At 36.4% G+C, this 22745-nt stretch overlaps 1 protein-coding gene across 2 annotated transcripts in view; it reads left to right on the top strand.

The window, feature by feature from the left end:
• The first annotated feature begins 1045 nt into the window (after positions 1–1045).
• The window catches only part of FYTTD1 (forty-two-three domain containing 1), a 38923-nt gene continuing 17223 nt past the window's right edge, over positions 1046–22745 (top strand). For both annotated transcript variants that reach the window (XM_044670020.1, XM_044670021.1), the window contains exons 1-3: positions 1046–1197; positions 6820–6951; positions 20882–21027. In XM_044670020.1, coding sequence (XP_044525955.1) covers positions 1098–1197; positions 6820–6951; positions 20882–21027 — 378 coding nt within the window. In that variant the 5' untranslated portion in view covers positions 1046–1097. The remainder of the gene's footprint in view (positions 1198–6819; positions 6952–20881; positions 21028–22745) is intronic.

The raw sequence follows: 22745 nt of genomic DNA on the forward strand, positions 1-22745 counted from the left end.
CCTGGAATTCAACCACATTTTTGAATGTAAGGAAAATTTGAGTATACAAGAGTCCATCAGATGTTAAAGAGATTTTATCCCTTAATTAATTTAAAGATGCTATTTGTAAAGCTTTTGTAAAGTGTTGTAAAAATTCCATACATTATTATCCTCACTAATAATTAGGATCATCATCATTCTTTCAATTATAGGATCCCTAGAAAGAAAAGGGAAACCTTTGGAATCCAAATCCCACGGGTAATTAGAGGAAGACTGAACATAAAATATTCGAAATTACTTACCTTTCTCCCAAGAGAGGATGAGGTCCTTTATAAGTCACTAGGGCTATGCGACAATTCTATGAAATGACTAATGAAGGATGGTCCAGAAATACGAAGGTGATGCATGAATGAATCGTCACTGCATCATAGATTTCCAAGCAAGACTCAGAGACGTTGAATTATTGCAGAGCAAACAATCCTGCTAAAGAAGAAGAGTGGAGAGGTGTACTGGTCACAGGTCTTTCTCTCGCTTGGAGGGCTTTGCCTCCCAGCTAGCTTAAACCCGGACCCCACCTCCGTTCTGCTCAGCACCTGGAAGCGGCTGCAATGCAGTGCAAGGGTGCAAGAAGCTGGCTGCAGGTACCAAAGTCTAGAGAGGTTTTGCTGCGGCTAGATGTACTACAAGGAGAAGGAAGCAACATTATATCATGTAATGCATGCAGTTCTTGGTGGGTAGACGTTCGACTTCCCTCCTGGGAGGGTCAGACAACAACTATTTTGAGCAGAGGGACTACCTCCATAAGCCATGCCAGGATATTACCAGCAGCAGAAGCCCTTGCCGTGTTCCTTACTAGTCTGCGAGAGGCGCCAGAAAAAAAACCCGGAAACGGGTCCTCTCTTGCCGTCGTCTCCTCTCGATGGTTGCACCTCTTGCAACTCCGCCCATCCCTCTTACCCCTCCCCACTACCACTCTCCAGCGCCGGGTGGGAGGGTAAGGACGCCACCGCGCGTGCGCGCTTCTTCTGCTTTACTTGTTTCAGTCAGTCAGTGGGAGGTGGCCGGGTCGAGACGCAGGCCTTCCCCAGTGGCAAGTTCCTGTGAAGACACTTAGGGCCATGAACGGGTTCGGCGTCGGGATGGCGGCCGCGGTGGCAACTCCGCCGCCGTTGAAGACCAGCAGCCACGAAAACCTCGATAAGATTGATATGTCTCTGGGTGAGGGGTCGGGCCGGACCAAATCGCGGGGCCGAGGGGGAGGCGGGTAGGGAGTGGGTGGAACCAAGTGCCCCAGTTTATGGGGGAAGGGGCGGTTGGATCTCCAGGTCGAACCAAGTACTGGGATTGTCGAGAGACTACAGGCTGGACCAAAAGTGAGGTCGGAATGGGGGGACCTGACCGGGCCAGGGGGTGATACCAAGTGCGGGGATGAGGAGTGTAGACTGAGATCTCCCGCTGGAGAGGTGCGGGGAGTGGGGAGGAGACTCTGTAAACGCCGCTGAACCTGAGGCTTTGGAGGAAAGGGGAGGGGCCGCCCCCGGGGCGGACCGCCCCTACCCTCCAGAGAAACTCCCCCCCCCATCTCCGCCCCTTTCTCCCTTGCCCACTTTGTTTTGTGTTGGGGGCAACGGGATGGTTTTTTCCTAACGGAGGCGCAGTTGCGAGGGGGGTGCAGTTGTTGGGGTCCTTAATTGCTGAGGGTCCTAGTCTGAGCCGGAGCGCATGCCTCGGTGGAGCCTTTTTCCGGCCCGGCGTTTTGATTCCACAAGTCGGGATGGAGTTATTGCTGTTTTCCGCCGAGCCCGAGGGGGTGGGGGGTGGAACCTGGGATACTCGGAAGTATTAGACCCCAAACAGAGAAGGGATACCCAAAACTGGGTTCTGTTGTAATGTTGGACGAGAGTCGATGATGAGACCCCTTTTGCGTGGGCGCTGGGCGGATAGTTGAGCCCGGGCTTCGGGGGTAGGGGTGGGTGGAAGTGAAGAAGGGAGGGAGGGGTAGATGTGTGCTGTGCTTGCATTGCTGAGGGAGGCTGCTGCAAAGGATACCGTTCTTGTGGAGTACGAAAAGACCCAAGTTGGAATCCTAGTGTTAACCTAGAATAATTTTTTTGTTGTTCAAATGTTGAGTTAATAGAATTGCTGTAGCTCAGAAGTAATTCGATTATTAAAAGTCAATCCCGTTTTTAAAAGTTTTGGTCATATTATCCAACTAAATTATCTCTGAAGTCTAAACTGATGACTGAGAATTCAGACTACTGATTAAGAATAAATAGTGAAAGGAATGTGGTGCTTCAGTAGTGCTTTGATTCTTAGGAAAGGCAAGTAAACGGCTTTGTTTCCATTTCTTCAGCTGCAAAAAAATACTAATTTCTACAAGAAGCCTTTCTCCACCTCCCCCATCCTAGTGCCTTTCCTCAATTGAACTCTTAATTTGTCTTCTGCTTACGTTGTTTCTATATAGTTTTTAGTGTCTTAATGTTCCTCATTAGCCTGAGTTCCTTTAGAAGGAGACTTTTCATCCTATTTTTGTATTCTTAGTGCTTAATAAATTCTTGGTTTGACTCAAATTCAAAGACTTCCAGCTATAAGTATCAACTCATTTTCTTCATTTTGCTGTCAGTCAGCAGGAAGTTATGAAGGACATACTGAATACCAGGTACTGTATAAAGGAATAAAAACAAAAGTAAAAAACAAGACATAACCCTACTTTCAGGAAGTGCCAGGTCTAAGGCGGGGAGACCATGTGAAAACAACTGTACAAACAAGATATAAGAGGACAAATTGGAGATAAATTTACGTTTGTAGGAAAGTAGTAGCACTAAAGGGAATCCTGAAAAGATTTTTCCTTGGAAACTCCTCACTTCACAAAAGAAGGATTTAAAGGTTTTGAACAGTAATAGTATGTGTAAGGCTGGGATTTGAATTGTACGTCCTCTTACAGCATGTTCTTTGCTATATACTTTTTTTTTTTTTAAATAAGTGCTTTGCCCTCGCAGCAGCAGTGGTTGTTGGTGAGGAAAGCTATTTGTAAGCTTTAAGTGTGACTTGTTATGTTCTTTATGGTGTTTAGATGTGCCTTAGTAAGCAAATTCTCTAGGTGTGCCCTTTAGAAAGTAGGGATTCATAATCCACAGAGAACTCGGGGATAATATGTCATCTAAGAATAATTTGCAGGGGGTTTCGTTAGGACAATGTTTTTTGAAATCAAATTGAACATTTTTATGCTTATATTCGTCTAGCTTGTGTATAGTTTTAAGGATAAACTGTTCATAATTGATCCAAATCAAATGGCATGATGAATGACCTAAAGAAGTCACATTTTTTCTGATTGGTTAAATCTTATGAACTTTGCTATAGTGTCTAATCACCTGGCAATCAAATTAAGCTTGAGGTTTGGCAAAATAAGGTGTATATATGGCATACATCTTTTAAAATATTCCTTTTTGTCTGGGTGTTTTTATGTTATTTTGGAGTTTCTGTTTGTGTTTTGGTAATTGGTTAAGGTGTTCATCCAAGAAAAGTCAAAAAGTAATTGTTCTCTGGTCTAGCACAGAGCTGTGAAGACAAGCTATAGTTTAGTCTCTCCCTCATTTTTGTTATAGATCTAACTCATGAGAAAATATTCACTGTACAGAATTATTGTTAGAAAGAATTTGTTTTACCAGTGCACAGAAACATTACTACTTTGGACCTGTAGAAGAAACAGATTATATTAGAATGATTCAGTGTAGTTTTTTTTTTTTACTTGTTATATATCATGTTTTGGAAGAGGAAATTCTTTTTAATGTTGTGGAGAAATTTCATGGTTTGGGAACTTAGGTAATTAATAGTGGTTAAAATTTTAAATTTTATTTCATGAACTTTACTTGTTTTTTTTTTTTATCCATATGCTGAGATAATAGAATTGCTACATCTCAAAAGTAATTTGATAAGGAAAAATTATTCCCTTTTTTAAAGAGTTTTGGTCATTTGATCAAACTAAAAAACCCTGAAGTCTAAACTGATAACTGAGAATTCAGGGTACTGATAAAGAATAAGTAATCTTGTGAAGGGAAACTAGTTCTTCAGTAGTAGCAGTCTTCTAACTATCCTTATAAATTAGAATCCCATAATATGATTGGGAAAGATCTCAGAGGCAATCTGGGCTAACCCTTACTCTGAAGCAATAATCTTTTTTTTTTTAATTTTTATTTTATTTATTAATTTATAACATTTCTCCATGATTATAGGATTCATGTTCTATCCCTCCCCTCCTCCAACCACCTCCCAGAACCTACACACAATTCCACTGGGTTTTACATGTGTCATTGATCAAGACCAATTTCTATATTATTGATATTTGCATTAGGTATTCATTTTGAGTCAATATCCCTAATTATATCCCCATCCACCCATGTGATCAGGCAGTTGTTTTTTTGTTTTTCTTCTGTGTTTCTACTTCCACAGTTCTTCCTCTGAATGTGGATAGTGTTCTTTCTTATAATTCCCTCAGAATTGTCCTGGATCATTGCATTGTTGCTAATCCATTACATTGGATTGTGCCACAGTGTATCAGTCTCTGTGTACAATGTTCTCCTGGATCTGTTCCTTTCACTCTGCATCAATTCCTGGAGGTCATTCCAGTTCACATGGAATTCCTCCAGTTCTTTATTCCTTTGAGCACAATAGTATTCCATCACCAACAGATAACCATAATTTGTTTAGCCATTCCTGAATTGAAGGGCATCCCCTCATTTTCTAATTTTTTGCCACCACAAAGAGCACTGCTATAAATATTTTTGTACAAGTCTTTTTCCTTATGATCTTTTTGGGGTATAAACCCAGTAGTGGTATGGCTGGATCAAAGGGCAGGCAATCTTTTACCACTCTTTGGGCATAATTCCAAATTGCCATCCAGAATGGTTGGATCAATTCACAACTCCACCAGCAATGCATTAATGTCCCAATTTTGCCACATCCCCTCCAACATTCATTACTCTTCCCTGATCTAAGTTTAGCCAGTCTGCTAGGTATGAAGTGGTACCTCTGAGGCAATAATTTAAAACATGTTGTCTTCATCCAGGCTAACTCAATCCCCAATTAAAATAGAAAGTTTACTCTTGGTGGAATTATTTGGTAATCTCGTAACGCAGACTTATGTAGCTCTTTATGATTTATGGATTTTTTTATCTTATTCCTGAAAGGCAGGCAGTTCAAATATTAATATCCTAATTTTATAGCTGGGGAAACTGAGCTTCTGTTTAAGTGACTTTTTTTTCCCCAAATTGAGTACATGACAGGAACTAGGATTTAAATCTTGGTCCTCATTCATTTTCTTTTTTGACTATGTGTTATTCTTACATTTTTGCAAAGTAATTGACAGTAGCTTTCATCATATTCTTAGGGATAAGGTGGAGAAATGGGGGCTAGATGATTTTATAGTGAGACCCAAAGAGTAAACCTTAAAGGGTTCTTAGTTTATTTGGAATGTCTCTGGTAGAATGCCTGAGGAATCTGCCCTTGACCTTTATTGAGAATATATTAACTTGGAGAATACAAACCATTCACTTATGTTTTTGTGGGTTTCTTTTATGGAACCTTTCAGAAATACTGGTACCTTTGGGGAAAAAGGCATAAGTAGTGAAAAATAATCATAATTTGCTAATCAAATTTACAGAGGTGGCTAAGTGGCTCAGTAAATAGAGCTCTGGGCCTGGAATTAGGAAGACCTGAGATCAAATTCACCTTCAGATATTTATTAGCTCTGTAACTCTTGGAGAAGTCACTTTATTTTCTACTTGGCCTTAGAGAGAAGTACTAGGAGCCCTGAGTAGAAATTGCAAAGAGAAGGCACATTTATGTATGATTTAAAGGAAAAATTTTAACAATCAGAGCTATGAGTTACATATTATAGAGAGAATTCTTCTGTAGGTGTGGTTTTGCCTTTAAAAATCTTTTTTACTCCTGAGGCTGGGAAATGATCTAGTCATAGGGAACAGGGAGAGTCATAGATTATTCTAAAGGAGACAGAGAATAATCCAGTTTTTGCATTGTAAAACATGTTTTTTTCATAGAAAATGTTTTTTAAGATTCTTTTGGTTTTGTTATTTTGCCCCAACTATGTTAAAGCTTGTAATTTGGCATTGGAAAACTAGTAGGAAAATATGTGGAGATTTAATGAATTTTACCACTTTATAGTTCTATAGAGTTCTTTATAGACTCTAGTAGAGTCTTCCACAAGTGTAAGTAAAGAGGAGAAGGGCCATAATTAATTTGTAAAGGTTTTTTTTTCTCTTGTCAAATGGTTTGTTTGAGGCATTATGTTACTACTAGAATAAGGAGTTATTTTTTTTTAGTAGAATTTCATGCATAAGGGGTAGTTTGGAAATGGCTTTAACATTGTTATAGAAAATGGATTTTAAAACATGTAATTTTCCAAGAACTGAATTTCTGACCATTGAATCCATGAAAGTTAGAGAACCATTTGTGTGTGTATTTCTTACATTTAAATGAGTATTTAATATTGAGGTATGATAGGCAAGTTATTTAATATTGAGGTATGATAAGCAGTTAAATTTGGTTAGACTACCAGTTGACTTTTAAGACACAAAAATTAAGATCATTATTAAGCTTGATTATGCAAGATAATATGGACCAAAACTTTTCCTGAATTATAAGAAAACAATGGAATTAGATTCATTTTGAGTCTTTTTTCCCTACTTTACTATCTTTTCGAAGTTCTATCTCAGGTGATGGTAGGAGGAAGGAGAAAAGAGTTTTATATGAAACCCAGTTAGTGATCTTTAAGTAATTAACCCATTAAAACTAACATGATTTCTATTCCCCCCCTTCACACAGATGACATCATCAAGTTGAATAAGAAGGAAGGAAGAAAGCAGAATTTTCCAAAATTGAATAGAAGACTTAAACATACTGGTGCCCGGCAATTCAGAATGAGAGTAGCCAGATGGGGACTACAACAGCAGACTGGTAAGTCTTGAAAAGAAACTGTTATAAAATTAATGTTATAAATTATCATTACATTGCTTTGCTTTTGCAAATCTAAAATTGTAACTCCTTTTAAAATTTAATAGGAATTGACATTGATACTATACTTTTTAAAAGATACTTAAATGTCCTTTCCCTTTGACCCATATGCTCCAAGGTAGTAAGAGACAGAAAGGTCTCATCTGCCCCAAAATATTTATAGCAGGACTTCTTTGTGGTAGCAGAGGTCTAGAAACAAGGTAAATTGATGCCATCTGATAGGGAAATGGTCAAACAGATTGTAAGACATAAATGTGTTATTGTGACATATGAAACTCTGTTAAGGATTTATGAAATCGTGGGAAAATTTAAGATCTGATGCAGAATGAAGTTAAGTAGGACCAGGAAAACAGTATTCATAATCTATAGCAGTGTCTGGAAATAATAAAAAAACCTAATACTTTTCTAATGAATAGAATTTTGTTTTACTAAAATAAATATTAGTAAATATAAAATATAAATTTACTTGACTAATTATAATTATCAAGATTCAAATCTGGCCTCAGATATTTCCTAGCTGTCTGACCCTGGTCAAGTCACTTAACCCCCATCTCCTAGTCCCTGTTACTCTTCTGCCTTGGAACCAATGCACAATATTGATTCTAAGATGGAAGGTAAGGGTTTAAAAAAAGAAAAATTGTAATTATCAGGCTTGCTTCCAAAAGAAAAGGTGAAAAAAGATACTTCTTTTCTTTGTAGATGTGGTATAGGCTATAGAATGTGGAATATGACATCAGACTTAGTTGATGTGTTGTTGAATTGCTTTTTTCCCCTGTTTTTCATCCTATGTAAAAAAAAGACTTGGGCCTGTTCATTGAGACTAGAGAGGGGGATATATTTGGAAATTTTTGTAATATAAAAGCAAAAGGCACATAAAATTTTTTAATTGAAATTGTCAAGAGTTATTGTACAAATATCTTTTATAAAAAATTTCTGTACTGCAAAGAAAATGACAACTTTTTTAGAGGGTATAGCAATTAACATTTAAGTTCTAGAGTTCATTCCCTAAATTAATTGGGAGAAGAGAATAATACCTAAATCACAGTTTATTGGCAAAAATGATCTTTTAATGTCATCCAGTCTAACCTCTTCATTTGGCAGATGAGGAAATTGTGGCTCAGAAAGGAAAAATGATTATCTCTCCAAGGCCACAGGTAGTTATTGTCATACCTGGAACACCATCTATAGCTTTTTACATTCTAAGCTCAATATATTTCTATTTCATCATACTTTTCTCTTGAGAAGGGAAAATCTCCTGATAAGAGTTTTATTGCTTTTAAATGAGATAGTATTTTTAAAGTAATTAGTATGGTGCCCAGCACATAAATGCTTAATAACTGCTAGTTCCGTTCCTTTTTTAATCAAAAACAATTGTAAAATTTAGAGTATGTGTAAAATTGTTAATATGAATACAGGATAAATTTGTATATTTGGGAATATGTGATTAGATAGCACCTTAAAGTTATTTCAGTTATATCTATATGTCAGAACATGGTGGAATCAAAAGTACTTTTAGTTCTAGTTTTTTAAGTGATCATTGCACATAAAAAGTTTATTGATCATATAGGAGTCATAGTCATATAGATTGTAAGTGTCATACTCGAGGCCTGCAAACCTCCCCAGTGCAGCTAGAACCAGATTAAAATATAAATGAGAAATGTTTAACAAGATATGGATCTGTTTCCATATGAATTTGATATTACTGATATAGGGTGTCTTTGTTGGATAACAAGTTAACTTTTCTGGTATTCTAAATTGGATGCTAAATAAAATTACCCAAAGAAATTCTTAATGTGGTGCCAAAGCATGAAGTTCCCAGTGCATCCTTATTTATCCCTTAAGGCTTAAGCTCAGAACCTAGAGTTGAGAAATCTCTAAGGAGATCACATACTTCCAAGGTTGCTAGGCAACAGAAAATTCCTTTTAGACGGGTGGAGCAATTATAAAAATGTAGGTTTTGTTGTTTTGACTTCCCATTTCTTTTAAGAAGAATTTTACTCCCTTATCACTTAGCCTACATGTTTAGACAGTGTTCAGGTACTTGGGGAAAATATCGTTTGTATTGGTAGTGGTTGTGTCTTGAAGGAAACTTTAGAATGATTTTAGTAGTCGTTGCTTTTCATCTTCTGCACTATACTGAAATTTATAGATTGAGCATTTGATTAACTGTAGCCTGATGATCTATGGGACAAATCAGTTGGCAGGAAAGAGGGAACAGCATATAGAAAGAATGAAAAAGTTTAAAAAAAACACACAAAACAAAACTTAGCTTTCAAAAAGTGAAATAATGTAAAGTTTCATATTACTATTGAGCAAGATGTTAATATCTAGACAGATATTTTCAACAAAAATTAGTAGTAGTGGGTTTTTAAAAAATTATTTTTGGAAGATGTATTTTCCCCTCAAAATGAATATATTTAGATTTTAATTTTGTTTTACAATGACTTTAGTGTTTAGCATGTATAATTAGAGGATTTTTTTACCTTTGAACTACATTACCCAGAATTCCTTTATTATTTCCCAAAATTCCTTTTAATCTCCCCACCATGTTGTGTGGTCACTTTTTGTATGTAGTTGACTGTAGCTTTGTGCCTCTCTCTCTCTCTCTCTCTCTCTCTCTCTCTCTCTCTCTTTCTCTCTCTCTCTCTCTCTCTCTCTCTTTCTGTCTCTCTTCCCATGACCGCAGCTTGTTTAGCTGCCTTTCTACTCTAGCTTTTTACTTTAGTTATTATAAATAAATCTTATTAAATATAATAATTGAAGATATTATATATTAATTTTAATTCTTACAAATATAAGATGTTTATATGTTGGCTATATTGCCACTGGAACATCAAAATAAAGGCTGAATAGCAAGAAATGCCAGTGAATCTGACCTTTTTGCTATTGGTACATATAGTATGTTAAGGGAGCATGGAATTCCTCCAGTTCATTATTCCTTTTAGCACAGTAGTATTCCATCACCAACAGATATCACAATTTGTTTAGCCACTCACTGAAAGGCATCCCCTCATTTTCCAATTTTTTGCCGCCACAGAGAGTGCAGCTATAAATATTTTTGTACATGTCTTTTTCCTTATTATCTCTTTGGGGTATAAACCCAGCAGTGGTATGGCTGGGTCAAAGGGCAGGAAATCTTTTAAAGCCCTTTGGGCATAGTTCCAAATTGCCTTCCAGAATGGTTGGATCAGTTCACAACTCCACCAGCAATGCATTAATGTCTCAATTTTGCCACATTCTCTCCCACATTTATTACTTTCCTTTGCTGTCATATTAGCCAGTCTGCTAGGTGTGAGGTGGAACCTCAGGGTTGCTTTGATTTGCATTTCTCTAATTATAAGAGATTTAGAACACTTTTTCCTTATAAATTAGACCTTTGTCAGAGGTTTTTGTTATGTTTTTTTCCAATTTGATGCTTCCCTTCTAATTTTGGTTGCATTGGTTTTGTTTGTACAAAAAGTTTTTAATTTAATGTGATTAAAATTGGGTTGTTGATATGGTCAATTATGTGGATGGTTTTCCTAATATTAAACCATTCTTGCATTCCTGGTATGAATCCCACTTGATTGTAGTGAATAATCCTCGTGATCACTTGCTGGAGTCTTTTTGCTAGTATTCTATTTAAGAGTTTTGCATCCATGTTCATTAAGGACATTGGTCTTTAGTTTTCTTTCTATGTTTTTGACCTGCCTGGCTTTGGAATTAGTACCATATTAAATGTTTCATAGAATTCACTTTGTGAGGGGACTTTTTCTTAGGGAGTTCTTCGATGGCTTATTCGATTTCTATGTTTGAAATGGGATTATTTAAGTATTCTATTTCCTCTTCTGTTAATATAGGTAGTTTATATTTACATTTAAAGAACAACTAATCCCAATACTATACAAACTATTTGACAAAATAAGCAAAGGAGATCATTCAAATTCGTTTTATTACACAAATATGAATTCCTGAGAATAAGTCATCCACAATTGATACTATATTAGTTACCATCATTCAATGTTCTCTTCGTTCTACTTACTTCACTTTTCATCAGTTTGTCTAAGTAGGTTTTTCTGAAGCCATCTATCTCCACAGTTATTAACAGTATTTTGTTACAATCATATATCCCAGCTTGTTCAGCCATTGCCAAATTGATAGCATCCCCTTGAATTTTTTAATTTAAATTTAATATAATTTTAAAAAATATTTTTCCATGTTTACATGATTCAGTTTCTTTCCTTCCCCCCTCCCAGAGCTGACAAGCAATTCCACTGGGTTGAACAAATGTTATCATTTGATACCTATTTCCACATCATTCATTTTTACCAGAGAGCAATCTTTTAAAGCTTAAATCCTAAATCATATATCTATATAAACAAATGATAAGTCATAAGTTTTTCTTTTGCATTTCTACTGCCATAGTTCTTTCTCTCAATGTGGATAGCATTCTTTCTCATTAGTCTCTCAGGAATGTCCTGGATTATTATATTACTTATAGTAGTAAAGTTCATTATATTGTATAGTTCCACAGTGTTTCACTTTCAGTGTACAGTGTTCTCTTGGTTCTGCTCTTTTCATTCTGCACACTTCTTGGAGATCTTTCCACTTAATATAGAAATCCTCTAGCTCATCACTCCTTACAGCACAATAGTATTCTCTCACCATCAGATACCACAATTTGTTCAGTCATTCCCCAATCAAGAGACACCCTCTCATTTTCCATTTTTTTTTTTGCCACCACAAAGAATGCAGCTATGAATATTTTTGTACAAACATTTTTCCTTATTATCTCCTTGGGGTACAAGCCCAGTAGTGGTATTGTTTGATCAAAGGGTATGCATTCTTTTAAAGCCCCTTGTACAAAATTCTAAATTGATACGTATCCCCTTCGTTTCTAATTCTTTGCCACTACAAAAAAAAGCTGCTATAAATATTTTTGTATAAATGGGTCCTTTTTTCCCTCCCTCTCCCTTCCTCTTCTGTCCTCCCTCCTTCCCCCTCCTCGTAATGGTTGGATCTCTACCAACAGTGCATTAGTGTCCCAATTTTTCCACATCCCATCCAACATTTGTCATTTTCCTTTTCTGTCATATTAGCCAATCTGATGGGTGTGAGATGATACCCCACAGTTGTTTGAATAAGCATTTCTCTAACCAGTAGTGTCTTAGATCATTTTTTCACATGATCATAGCTTTGATTTCTTTATCTGAAAATTACCTGTTTATATTCTTTGAAGAATGCCTTATATTTTTAAACAGTTGGCCCAGTTCTCTATATATTTGAAAAATGAGGCTTTCATCAGAAAATTTACTGTAAAATTTTTTCTCCAGTTTTCTGCTTTCCTTCTTATCTTGGTTGCATTGATTTCTGCAAAACTTTTAAAATGTAATCAGAATTATCCATTTTACATCCTTTAATGCTCTCTATCTCTTGTTTGGTCATAAATTCTTTTCCTTCTCTATAGATCTTAAAGGTACACACTTCCTAAATTTGCTTATAGCATAACCTTTAATGCTGTATCAAAAGGAAAAGACTTTGTGAAAACCAATGAGCAGATCAACTCAGTATGATCACAATTTTTTCTAAATTATGTTTGAAATACTAACTTCATAGCTGGAAAGAATGTTAGAAGTCATCAGGTTCCAAATAGTGAAAAAATCCCACTTATGTAGCTTTCACTTACTGGGCAAGTATGTTCCCATGCAAATCACTTAAATCTTCCTAGAGCTTAATTTCTGTCTGTAAAATTTGAAGTAAATAATCTCTGAGCCTATATCCCTGGACTTTATTGAGACAGGAAGCTCTCTACTTGCCAAAGGAGTCTATTTCAATATAGATTAGGAGAGAAAGTTCTTTTCATTGTTTAAGGTGAAATATCTAGCTTTTACCAATTTTTCTAGTTAAGCCTTCTGAAACAAAGAATGTCTGTTATGTTTTCTGTGTAATCATCCTACTGGTACTTCTCTTACTTAGTCTTTTTGTCTCCACACTAGTCACATTGAGTACTTTCCTATTTTTCCGGTTTTGTTTTCTTTTGTTTGTTTGTTTGCTTTCTTAAATTCTTACCTTCAGCCTTAGAATCAATACTGTATATTGATTCCAAGGTAGAAGAGTGGTAAGGGTTAGACAGAAGGGTTCAGTGACTTGACCAGGGTCACCCAGCTAGGAAGAGGCCAGATTTGAACCTAGGACCTCCTCTTTAGGCCTGGTTCTCAATCCACCGAGCTACCCAGCTGCCCCGCCCCACCTCCATTTTATTTTTTAAATTATGAACTTGATAGCCGTCAACAACGTGGTCATTCTCATAAACTTGGAACACAAAAAGAATATTGAAGAAGAAACTAAATCTCTATTATGTGTAATTTGTTTTTAAATTATATAATTGAATATGATAAATAATTTATGCCTGTTTATCTTCCTGAACTTTCCTCTGCTTCCTAAATGTGTATTTATTTACTTATTTTTGAGTATTACTATCTTCCCCCCACCATGAGGGGAAAAAATTATTTTTAATGTCTTCCCTTGTAACAAATAGTAGTAGATAAGAAAAACAGATCTACACATTGGCTCTCAGAAAATACATGTTTCATTCTACATATCTTGCCTATTATCTCTTTATGAAGTGATTGGGAAGTAATGATGTATCACTACTCTTCCAATCATGGTTAATCATGGGATTCCTCAGCATTCTTTTGAGTCTTTCAAACTTGTCTTCCTTTACAATGCTATAGTTATCATATATTGTCTAGATGTTTTGTTTTGTTTTGTTTTTTGCTTATTCATTTGGCATCAGTTTATATATAAATTTTCCTAGGCTTCTCCATGATCTCTCTTTTTCATCATTTGTTGTGGAGTAATCTTCCATTACACATTGCCATAATCTTGTTACTCATTATCCAGTAGATTGCCCCTTTGTTGGCAATAAAAAGTGCTACTCTCATTTTGGGGATGTATAAGTATTCTCCCCCTTTCTTTGATGTCTTTAAAATATAATACCAATAGTAGATTTCTGAGCCTCACTTTCCAGTTGTGAAATTCTGCCTTTTAAACTGTTATTTTCTTGCCAGATCTCTTCCATCTTTCTCATCATCTCAGATTTGAACTCTTCAATAGTTTGTGACCAGTTTTCATTATTTTGGAAAGGTTTGGATATGATTGCTTGTTTGTTCTCCTCTATTGTCTGGATTTTCTCTGTGTAAAAGTTGTCGAGTGTTACAGAGTTCTTCTTGATAATCTTTCTCTTCTGGGGTTCCTGATTTTGGCTTGCCATTGTTGTTAGCCCAGTGCCTTCTCAGCTTTATCCTCACACTCAGGGTCTATCTGAGCTCTCTAGGCTCTGGAGGTCTCAGGTCTCCTTGTTCTCGGGGTCCAGCCTCCTGGTTATCCCTGGTCTGCCCCTCTGCCCGAGGCTCTTTCAGCAGTCTCAGGGCACTGCTTCCATAGCTGTGCTCCCATCTGCACAGGGTCCCCACTTGAGGTCCAAGCCTGCGCTCAAACTGGAAATGATACTATCTGTGAACTGATCAGTGATAGAGTGAAATAATATCTATGAACCTTACATTCTATAATTCAACAAATATTAAGTACATACAACATTCAGATACCATGATAGAAAAAAAAATACTATCCTGGTCAGTAAGGATATGATATTCTCTTTGGGAAGTTATAACATGTACATCAGTAAGTATAATGAAAAATAGAAAATTATGGGGGCAAAAGAGTATAAAGGCCATGAGAGCAGATACTATCTTTTTTATCTCCTTGTTTTTTCCTCTTCCTAGTACAGAGCCTGGGGCATAAGAGGCAATAATATATTACATTGGAATGGTGAGGTCCAGACATTGAATTCTAGAAAAATTTGTAGAGAAAAAGCCAAGATAATCAGGGAAGGCTATTTGGAGGAGGCAATCCTTGAGCTGAACCTTAGAAGATGACAGGATATCTTCTGAGTGAAAGTATGGGAGGTGAAATGTTTAGTTTGGCAAATAGCTAATAGTCTAGTTCAGTTGGGAAAAAGTGTGACATTCTAGGAAACACAATAATGGAAAATAAGACTGGAAAGACAATTTGGAGCCAGTTTGTAAAAGGCCTTAAATACTAGGCTAAGAAATTTGTATTTTGCCATAGAAAAAAAGGAAGCCATTAGAGAGTTTGGAGTTAGAGCAGTGTTACATACATATAGTCAGACCTGTGCTTTAGGAAATCATTTTCACAGCAGGAAAAAGGTTGAATTGGATATGGGAGGTACTGGAGACAAGGAGACAGATTTTTGAAGGTGGTTACAGTGGTCCAGGTGAGAGGTAATGAAGGTGTGAACCAAAGTTGGGCGCAGTGTGAGAAGAGGAAGGAATGGAGATAAAATCCATGGGTCTTGGCATCTGATGAGATTTGAGATGTGAGGGAGAGTGGAGTTGAAGATGACTTGAGGTCTATGAACTTGGATGACTGGTAGTATATTGATATTGGCATACTCAATAGAAACCGGAGTGGTGGAGTATAGCTTGGGGAGGGGAAACATGAGTTTAAAGTTGCTGATATAGATTCTTAACAGATATTCAGAGCAGAGATTAGAGCTGGATTTGTAGATTTAGGAGTCAACCATGTAGAAGTGGTTGGTTGTTGATCCCATAGAAGAGGATGTCATGAAGGAGTTTAGAAGAGAAGAGAGCCCATTATAGAATATGAATCTAAACTTAAAACAGGATTAGATGATGAAGCAGTGGAGAAGAGTCTGGCAAGGTAAAACTAGTAGGAGAAGCAGGAGAGTAAAATGTTATGGAAGTTAAGAAGAGGGCTTCTGGATGAAGATGTTCTATAGAATCCAAACTATGTATACAAAAGTAAAAAAATAAGGACTGAGAAATGGGTATTGAATTTAGCTATTTAAACACCATTGACACCCTTTGAGAAAGCAATTTCAGTAGATTAGTAGGAGCAAAAGTCAGATTGCAAAGAGTTTGAGGCTTATTTGGGTGGATGAGTATAGGCTCTTTATAATAGTTTTATCAGTGAAAGAAGAGAAAGGAACTGATAATCACTTGGTTGATGGTAGTTATCAGTTTTTATTTGTTTTTTAGGTTTGGAGGGCCTTTGTTTTGTGACAGATTCCTAAAGGCCACTAGAAGAGATGTGAGATCAAGAGTACTGACAGACAGATTAGCCTGGGGCAAGTAAGCAGGTCTATTAATCACAGGTTTATTGAATTAGAGCTGGGATGGATTCCAAGGGGTCTTTAGGCCCCATTATTTTACAGCAAAGGAAATAGAGAACAAGAGAAGGTTAAGTGATTTGCCCAAAATTACAGAGCTCCTTTGCAGGGGAGCCAAAAATCAGGTCCTATGACTTCCTATCCAGCCTGCTTTCTGCTGCCTCATACTCTAAAATTGAATCAATCACCAAGCACTTATTAAGGATCTGCTGCTGTATGCCAGGCACTATGCTTTACCCTCATGGAGAAAATGGCCCAGAATGAAGCAATCCCTCCTTTAAAGAAACTTATATTCATTCAAGGAGAAGCACATGTACATAATGTAAATAAATGCAAAGTAGTGAGGAGGGGCACTGGCAATTTGGCAGATCAGGAATGATTTTGTGGAGAAGATGTTGCTTAAGTTGCATTTTGAAGAAAGATGGGACAGTAGTATAGGGTATAGAGAGCCTGGCTTGGAGTCAATAGGAATTGCTTTCAAACCTGGCCTCAGACACTTCCTAGCTATGTGAACTTGGGCAAGTCATTTTTGTAACACCAATTGCCTAGCCCACCTCTTATGCCTTGGAACCAATACTTAGTATTGATTCTAAGACAGATGGTAAGGGTGTGGGTTTGTTTGTTTTTGTTTTTTAAAGAAAGAGATGGGACTCTGAGGGAATGGCATTGAGATAATGTATTTCTGGTATGGAGGATAGCTGGTGCAAAGTCAAGAAGAAGATCCAAGGTGAAATGTATGGGAAGAACAGAGAAAATTGGAGAATGTTCCAGGGAAACTAGGAAGAATAACAATATATTTGGGGGTAGCAAGCAAGGTTGAAGCCAGGCTAAACAGGGCTTTAAAAACCAAAACAATCCATAGCCATCCATGAAGAGATTTATGATAGTATGCTGAGTTTATAGAACCTGGTAAACCAGGTACATATTTTACATGTTATCTTCCTTAACTTATGTTTTTGCTTTTTAAAAAAATCCTCTTTTTTTGTCTTAGTAACAACAGAAGGGCAAGGGGTCGGCAAAATGGGATTAAATGATTTGCCCAGGATCACCAAGCTAGGACCTACAGCCAGATTTGAATACCAGTCCTCCCAATTCTGTGCCACCTAGTTGCCCCAGCTTATGGGAGGGGGTGGTGGGTTTGGTTGTTTGTTTTTAATATTAAAACTGTTACCTTCTGTTTTGGAATTAGACCTCCTGTCTCTAGGTCTGATTCCCTATACATTGAGTTACCACCTCGCTGCCTCTCCCAGCTTATGTTTTAAGAAAAAGTCTTATTGATGCCTTTTGTTTTTTTTATCAGTCATTTCTGGATGTATACTATCTCTCCCCTTACAACAAAGAAAAACAGCTGGATAATGCAGTGAACAGAGTGCTGGACCTGGAGTCAGGAAAAACAATTCAAATTTGGACTCAGACATTTAATAGCTATATGATCCTGACTAAGTAACTATACTACACACATTATAGTATCTCCTTTTGAATTATGAGAAAGATTCAGGCAGACTTGTACAAAGTTTATTATAGAAGATAACATCTTTAAAATAAAATCTTAATATTGATTGTAGAAGCATATCTCTAAACTTGTTTATTAATTATTTGTATTTAATTCATCAATGAATAAAATATAATTTTATCATTCCCTTTGAGTTTGCATTAGGATTCTTTGTCCAGTTATTCTCATTTTTCCTATCATATGGTAATAGTGAATACTCTTCTGTTTGGGTCCTCCCCTGTTACCTTTTACCCATAACACCCCTCTCTATTGCCATACAGTTGGCTGAAAAGTACTCCCAAAAAAACACAAAGTCTTTCCATGTTCATTTCAAAAAAACTTTTGACTTGGCAGAACAAAATAAAGCTAGAAAATTTTTTCTTATGAGGAGCCCTATGTATACATCAAAATCATATAGGTTTTCTTCATAAATACAGAGACAACTCTGTTCAGTAGTGGTCTATTAATCAGTCATTGGCATGAAATACATCTTTCACTGGGTCTATATGGAAAATGGAGTTCCTGTAGATGGTGAAGGACTTCTCTTTGTAGATACCATTGCCTTCACCCTCAGCCTGAAATATTATATGATTTTCTTATTCATATCAATGGTTGGTTATTCGAAAGAGATAATCCATGTTGTACAAACTAAATTAAATGGATGAGAATGGCTATTATCCATACTGTGACAAGCAGTTGAGTGGCTAGTCAGTTGAGTTAGTGCAGTGTATGTATGTATTCACATATACATATATGAGAGACACTACAAGTGGAAAATGAATTGGTTGTTTAACTGTATAAAAGGGATAAAGAGTATATTTTGGAGATGATGTACTTCAACATTTGCAAATTATGCATCATTTTAAGACATGTTCCCATGAGTATGAATCTTAAAAAAAAGTTCTTGAGGAATCAGTTACTGGTCATCTAAAGGATAATTAAGAGCATGATTGCTGTAGCATATTTCCAAGGAACCTTTGCACAAAAGTAGTGTATCGCTGTTTTGTTTTTAACTAGGCCTATGATTTTTTTTTTTTTAGTATGCATTAACTTCTAATGAGAAAAAAACCCATCTTCTAATGTGAATCAATACCACTTTGTAATGTAACAGTGACTGGAAATGCTCACACCACTAAGAAAATTCATTGACCTCTTCAAGATTGCATAGCTAAAGTATGAGAAATGAGATTTCTTCTTGATCTTTTTAGCTTTCTATCATTAGATAGTGCTTTTATTCACTACTACCCACATCAGTGTGAGAAAACCAAAATTTCCTGTTCCACTTTGCCTCTGGAGTATGCTTCTTCCAAAAGCTGGTGGGCTGAATACCTCTAACCTCCCTGGCTGAGAGGCAGTTAGGCCACTGCTTGGATAGCAGAAAGTTATTAGCTACAGTCCTTCCAATAAAACCCGCACTATACTATCTTCCCTACCCTGCTCACTCCAGATGGCTAAACACTTGTCAATCCACTCTGTTATGCACACTTGGGATTTAGAAATAAAAAGGGTTTTCCTTTCTGCCAGGCTGTTGTACCTTATGAATCACCTGGATTTCTCTACCCACTCTTCAGCTGAATCTCCCACTCTCTATGTGTTTTCTTCCCCTCATTAGAACTTGAGTTCCTTGAATGTAGGTACTGTGTCCTTTTTTTATTCATGCCCAACTCTTAGTTCAGTGGTTGGTATGTCTACAAGACTTAAATTCTTCTTCATTTTATTTATGGAAAACATGTTGGAAATGTATGAACAGGAAAGTGGGCCAGTTTAGGTAGCTGGATGAAGGATGTAGTCCCTGAAAGGTCTTGGGAGCCCTGGAGGTGTATCCTCACTATTGCTTGTACTATGTACTATTTATCTCTGTCCTATACTGCAGAATAAGACTTTAAAAGATAACTTGGCAGTAACACATAGATGGATGAGTACAAGTAGGAAGATCAGGGCTTTTTGTTCTTTGGGGTAAAATTGAACAACAAATAAAGTGTGCCATGATGAAATTGCTATGTGCAGTGATGATGTGACATCTGAGGTTTGGTCAGGTCTGCTCTGTCCTATTTAACTATAATAGGCTGTAGAGAGAGAGAAAAAGAGCAGGAAAGAGACTGAGCTGCCTAGCTAGGTGCTCTTTTCATATTCACTTTGTGATGGATAGCATTACATTGGTCATAAATAAGGTTTGGGCAAGAAGATTAGGAATCTTGATGAACCTGACAAGATAGAGCAACCTTAGAAATAATTTTCAGATGGGGGGACAGCAGCTAGGTGGCTCAGTTGATTGAGAGTCTAGAGATGGGAGGTTCAAATCTGTTCTCAGATACTTCTCTGTGTGGCCCCTAGGCAAGTCATTTAACTCCATTGCCTAGCTGTAAACTGTTCTGCCTTGGAATCAATACACAGTATTGATTCTAAGATAGAAGAAGGAAAGGGAGGGAAGAAGGAAGGAAAGAGGAAGAGATATTTCAGAGATGTCTTCTATAAGTTGGCTTTAATCTATATAAATATGTTTTTTGAATACTGTGCCCTAATTTCCCTGACACTGAAAAGAAATAGTAGTGGGTATCATTAAGGTTTTGCACAACTCCAACTTAAAGTAAGAGAACTCCCTCAACTCAGAGCAAGATGGTTATGAAATTCTTCTAATTTGAGATTCAAGGAAGATTCTAATTTGGTGTTTGAATTTCCAAAGTCCCTTAGAAGAAGAAAAGGAGGAGGATATAACTTTAACCTAGCAATGGACCACTGTCAGTTACTTTTTATATTATAGGCTGGTGATGGCAAACCTATGACATATGTGACAGCACTGACATGCATAGCTATTTTCGATGACACATGGCCACATGCAACTGCATACAGAGAAGTATGGGGCTGCATGCTGAGGATGAAATATTTGCTATAGTGTAGTGTAGACACTGTGCACTATAGATGGCAATTCTACCTATATTAATTTACCTATTTTGGTTTGTTAAATAGTTATATATTACAATTATACATTTTTGTTATTTAAACTATAAATATTGTGAAATTATGGTTTTTTTCTTGAAGTGACAAACCACCCAAGTTATGCTCACTTTTTTGGGCAAATTTTGACACACCGAGCTCAAAAGGTTGCCCATCAACTGTTATAGGCCTTAGCAGCCTTCTGTATGGTTTTTTCCATTATAGTTAATTATCTTGCTCTCATTTCATCTCAACAGGTTTTGGTAAAAATGGTTTGGGCCGAAGAGGAAGAATGGGCCCTGGAAAAAGACGTTATGGAGTTATCACTGGCCTGGCAGCTCGGAAAGCAAATGGAGTTCGTAAAGGAATTAGTCCTATTAATCGACCACCTCTCAGTGAGAAGGTAGGATGATGGCACTATCATGAAGTTTAAAATGTCTCTCTTCCCCACCTACCCCCATCCACAATTTGGATTAGGATTTATGTGTACAAGACAAATATTTTAAAGTATTTTTTTTAAAAACTTATTTTATTAATGCTGGTACACACTAATTATAGATAACCTCAGGAGATAAAAACCTGGTCAAAACTTTCATTATCTGATAACTAGTCTTTTGATGAGGATTCTTTTTAACTTGACTACACTCAGTCTTTGGGGGACAGTTCATATCCGGGGCTGTTGTTTTTTCATCTTAGGAGAATCTGGCTTGATGTGGTCTGATGACATAGATTCAAGACCTCAGCAATGCATCTTTGCCTGGATGAGACATTGTATCAAGGATTTAAGTACAGGATCAATTATTGAAACAACACATTTTAGCTTTTTGTTTTTTTTCAGAACTGTTACATATATATCTACATACATAGACAATATAATAAACACTAAACCAGAAACTGTCTAGTAATCTTAAAAATATAACATTTTACTAATTTCAACTTCTAATTTTTTCATATTTTCTTTTCCCTTTAAGTATATTCTTCAAAGTGATTATAAATGTTTTTTAAAAAAAAGATTATAGGAATACTTAAAATAACTTAAAAGGACAAAATTTTCCCAAGCATAGTAAAAGTTAAAATTCACATTTAACAACTTCACTGCTAATAACAAATGACATATATTCATTAAAGTAAGTACCTAAAGGATCCACAAGGCAGTATTGTTTCCCTGAATAAATACTTTTTAAAAATCTTATACTTTTTGCAAAATTCACTTAATCCCTCCTCACAATTAGTCTACTTTTATGCAGTTTTATTGTTACATACTAACTTGTTTCTCACTCATGAGTAACTGGGCAAGTGACATACAATTCTGATTGCACTTTAAAGATGTCAGTTTAAGGGGTAGCTGGGTAGCTCAGTGGATTGAGAGTCAGGCCTAGAGATGGGAGGTCCTAGGTTCAAATCCGGCTTCAGACACTTCCCAGCTGTGTGACCCTGGGCAAGTCACTTGACCCCCATTGCCTACCCTTACCACTCTTCCACCTAGGAGCCAATACACAGAAGTTATGTGTTTAAAAAAAAATTACAAAAAATAATAAATGTCAGTTTAAAACTATCAAAATGTCTGTATCTCTAGTAAGATCATCTTAATTGAAATTTTACTGAAGGTAAAGTTCCTGCATTATTTATCTGATCTATCATAGGATTTAGATCTAGAAGGGGACTTTAAGCAAATTAATCAGTACAGAGGCCAGAATTTATATTAACAGTGTGTCTTAAGTTTTTATGAGTTTGAGGTCATTTACAGTCAGAGATAGAATTTTTTTTTAGCTTTAAAAACTTTTTTTTTAGCTTTTAAAAAATCTATTCTGAAATGTAGGTATATTCTGTGTTGCTTATCTTTAAATTTTTTCTTTGATTTAAATGTATTTTTCTAAGCCTTTGATATTTTACTTGACCTACTTGGTACATGCATATAACTTCTGTCATCTTAAGATTTTAAATTTGTATAATTTCTCTTAGTAAACATAAATAATATGCTAATATGCATGCTGAATTCCCTGTTACAATGCAAACTTCATGAGCTCAAGGACTATTTTCATTTTTTTTTTTGGTATTTTTTTGTATTTACTGCTCTCAGCATAGTGCCTAACATATAATAGTTCTTAATAAATGGTTGGT

Source organism: Gracilinanus agilis, chromosome 3, assembly GCF_016433145.1.
Source record: "Gracilinanus agilis isolate LMUSP501 chromosome 3, AgileGrace, whole genome shotgun sequence".
Lineage (NCBI taxonomy): Eukaryota > Metazoa > Chordata > Mammalia > Didelphimorphia > Didelphidae > Gracilinanus > Gracilinanus agilis.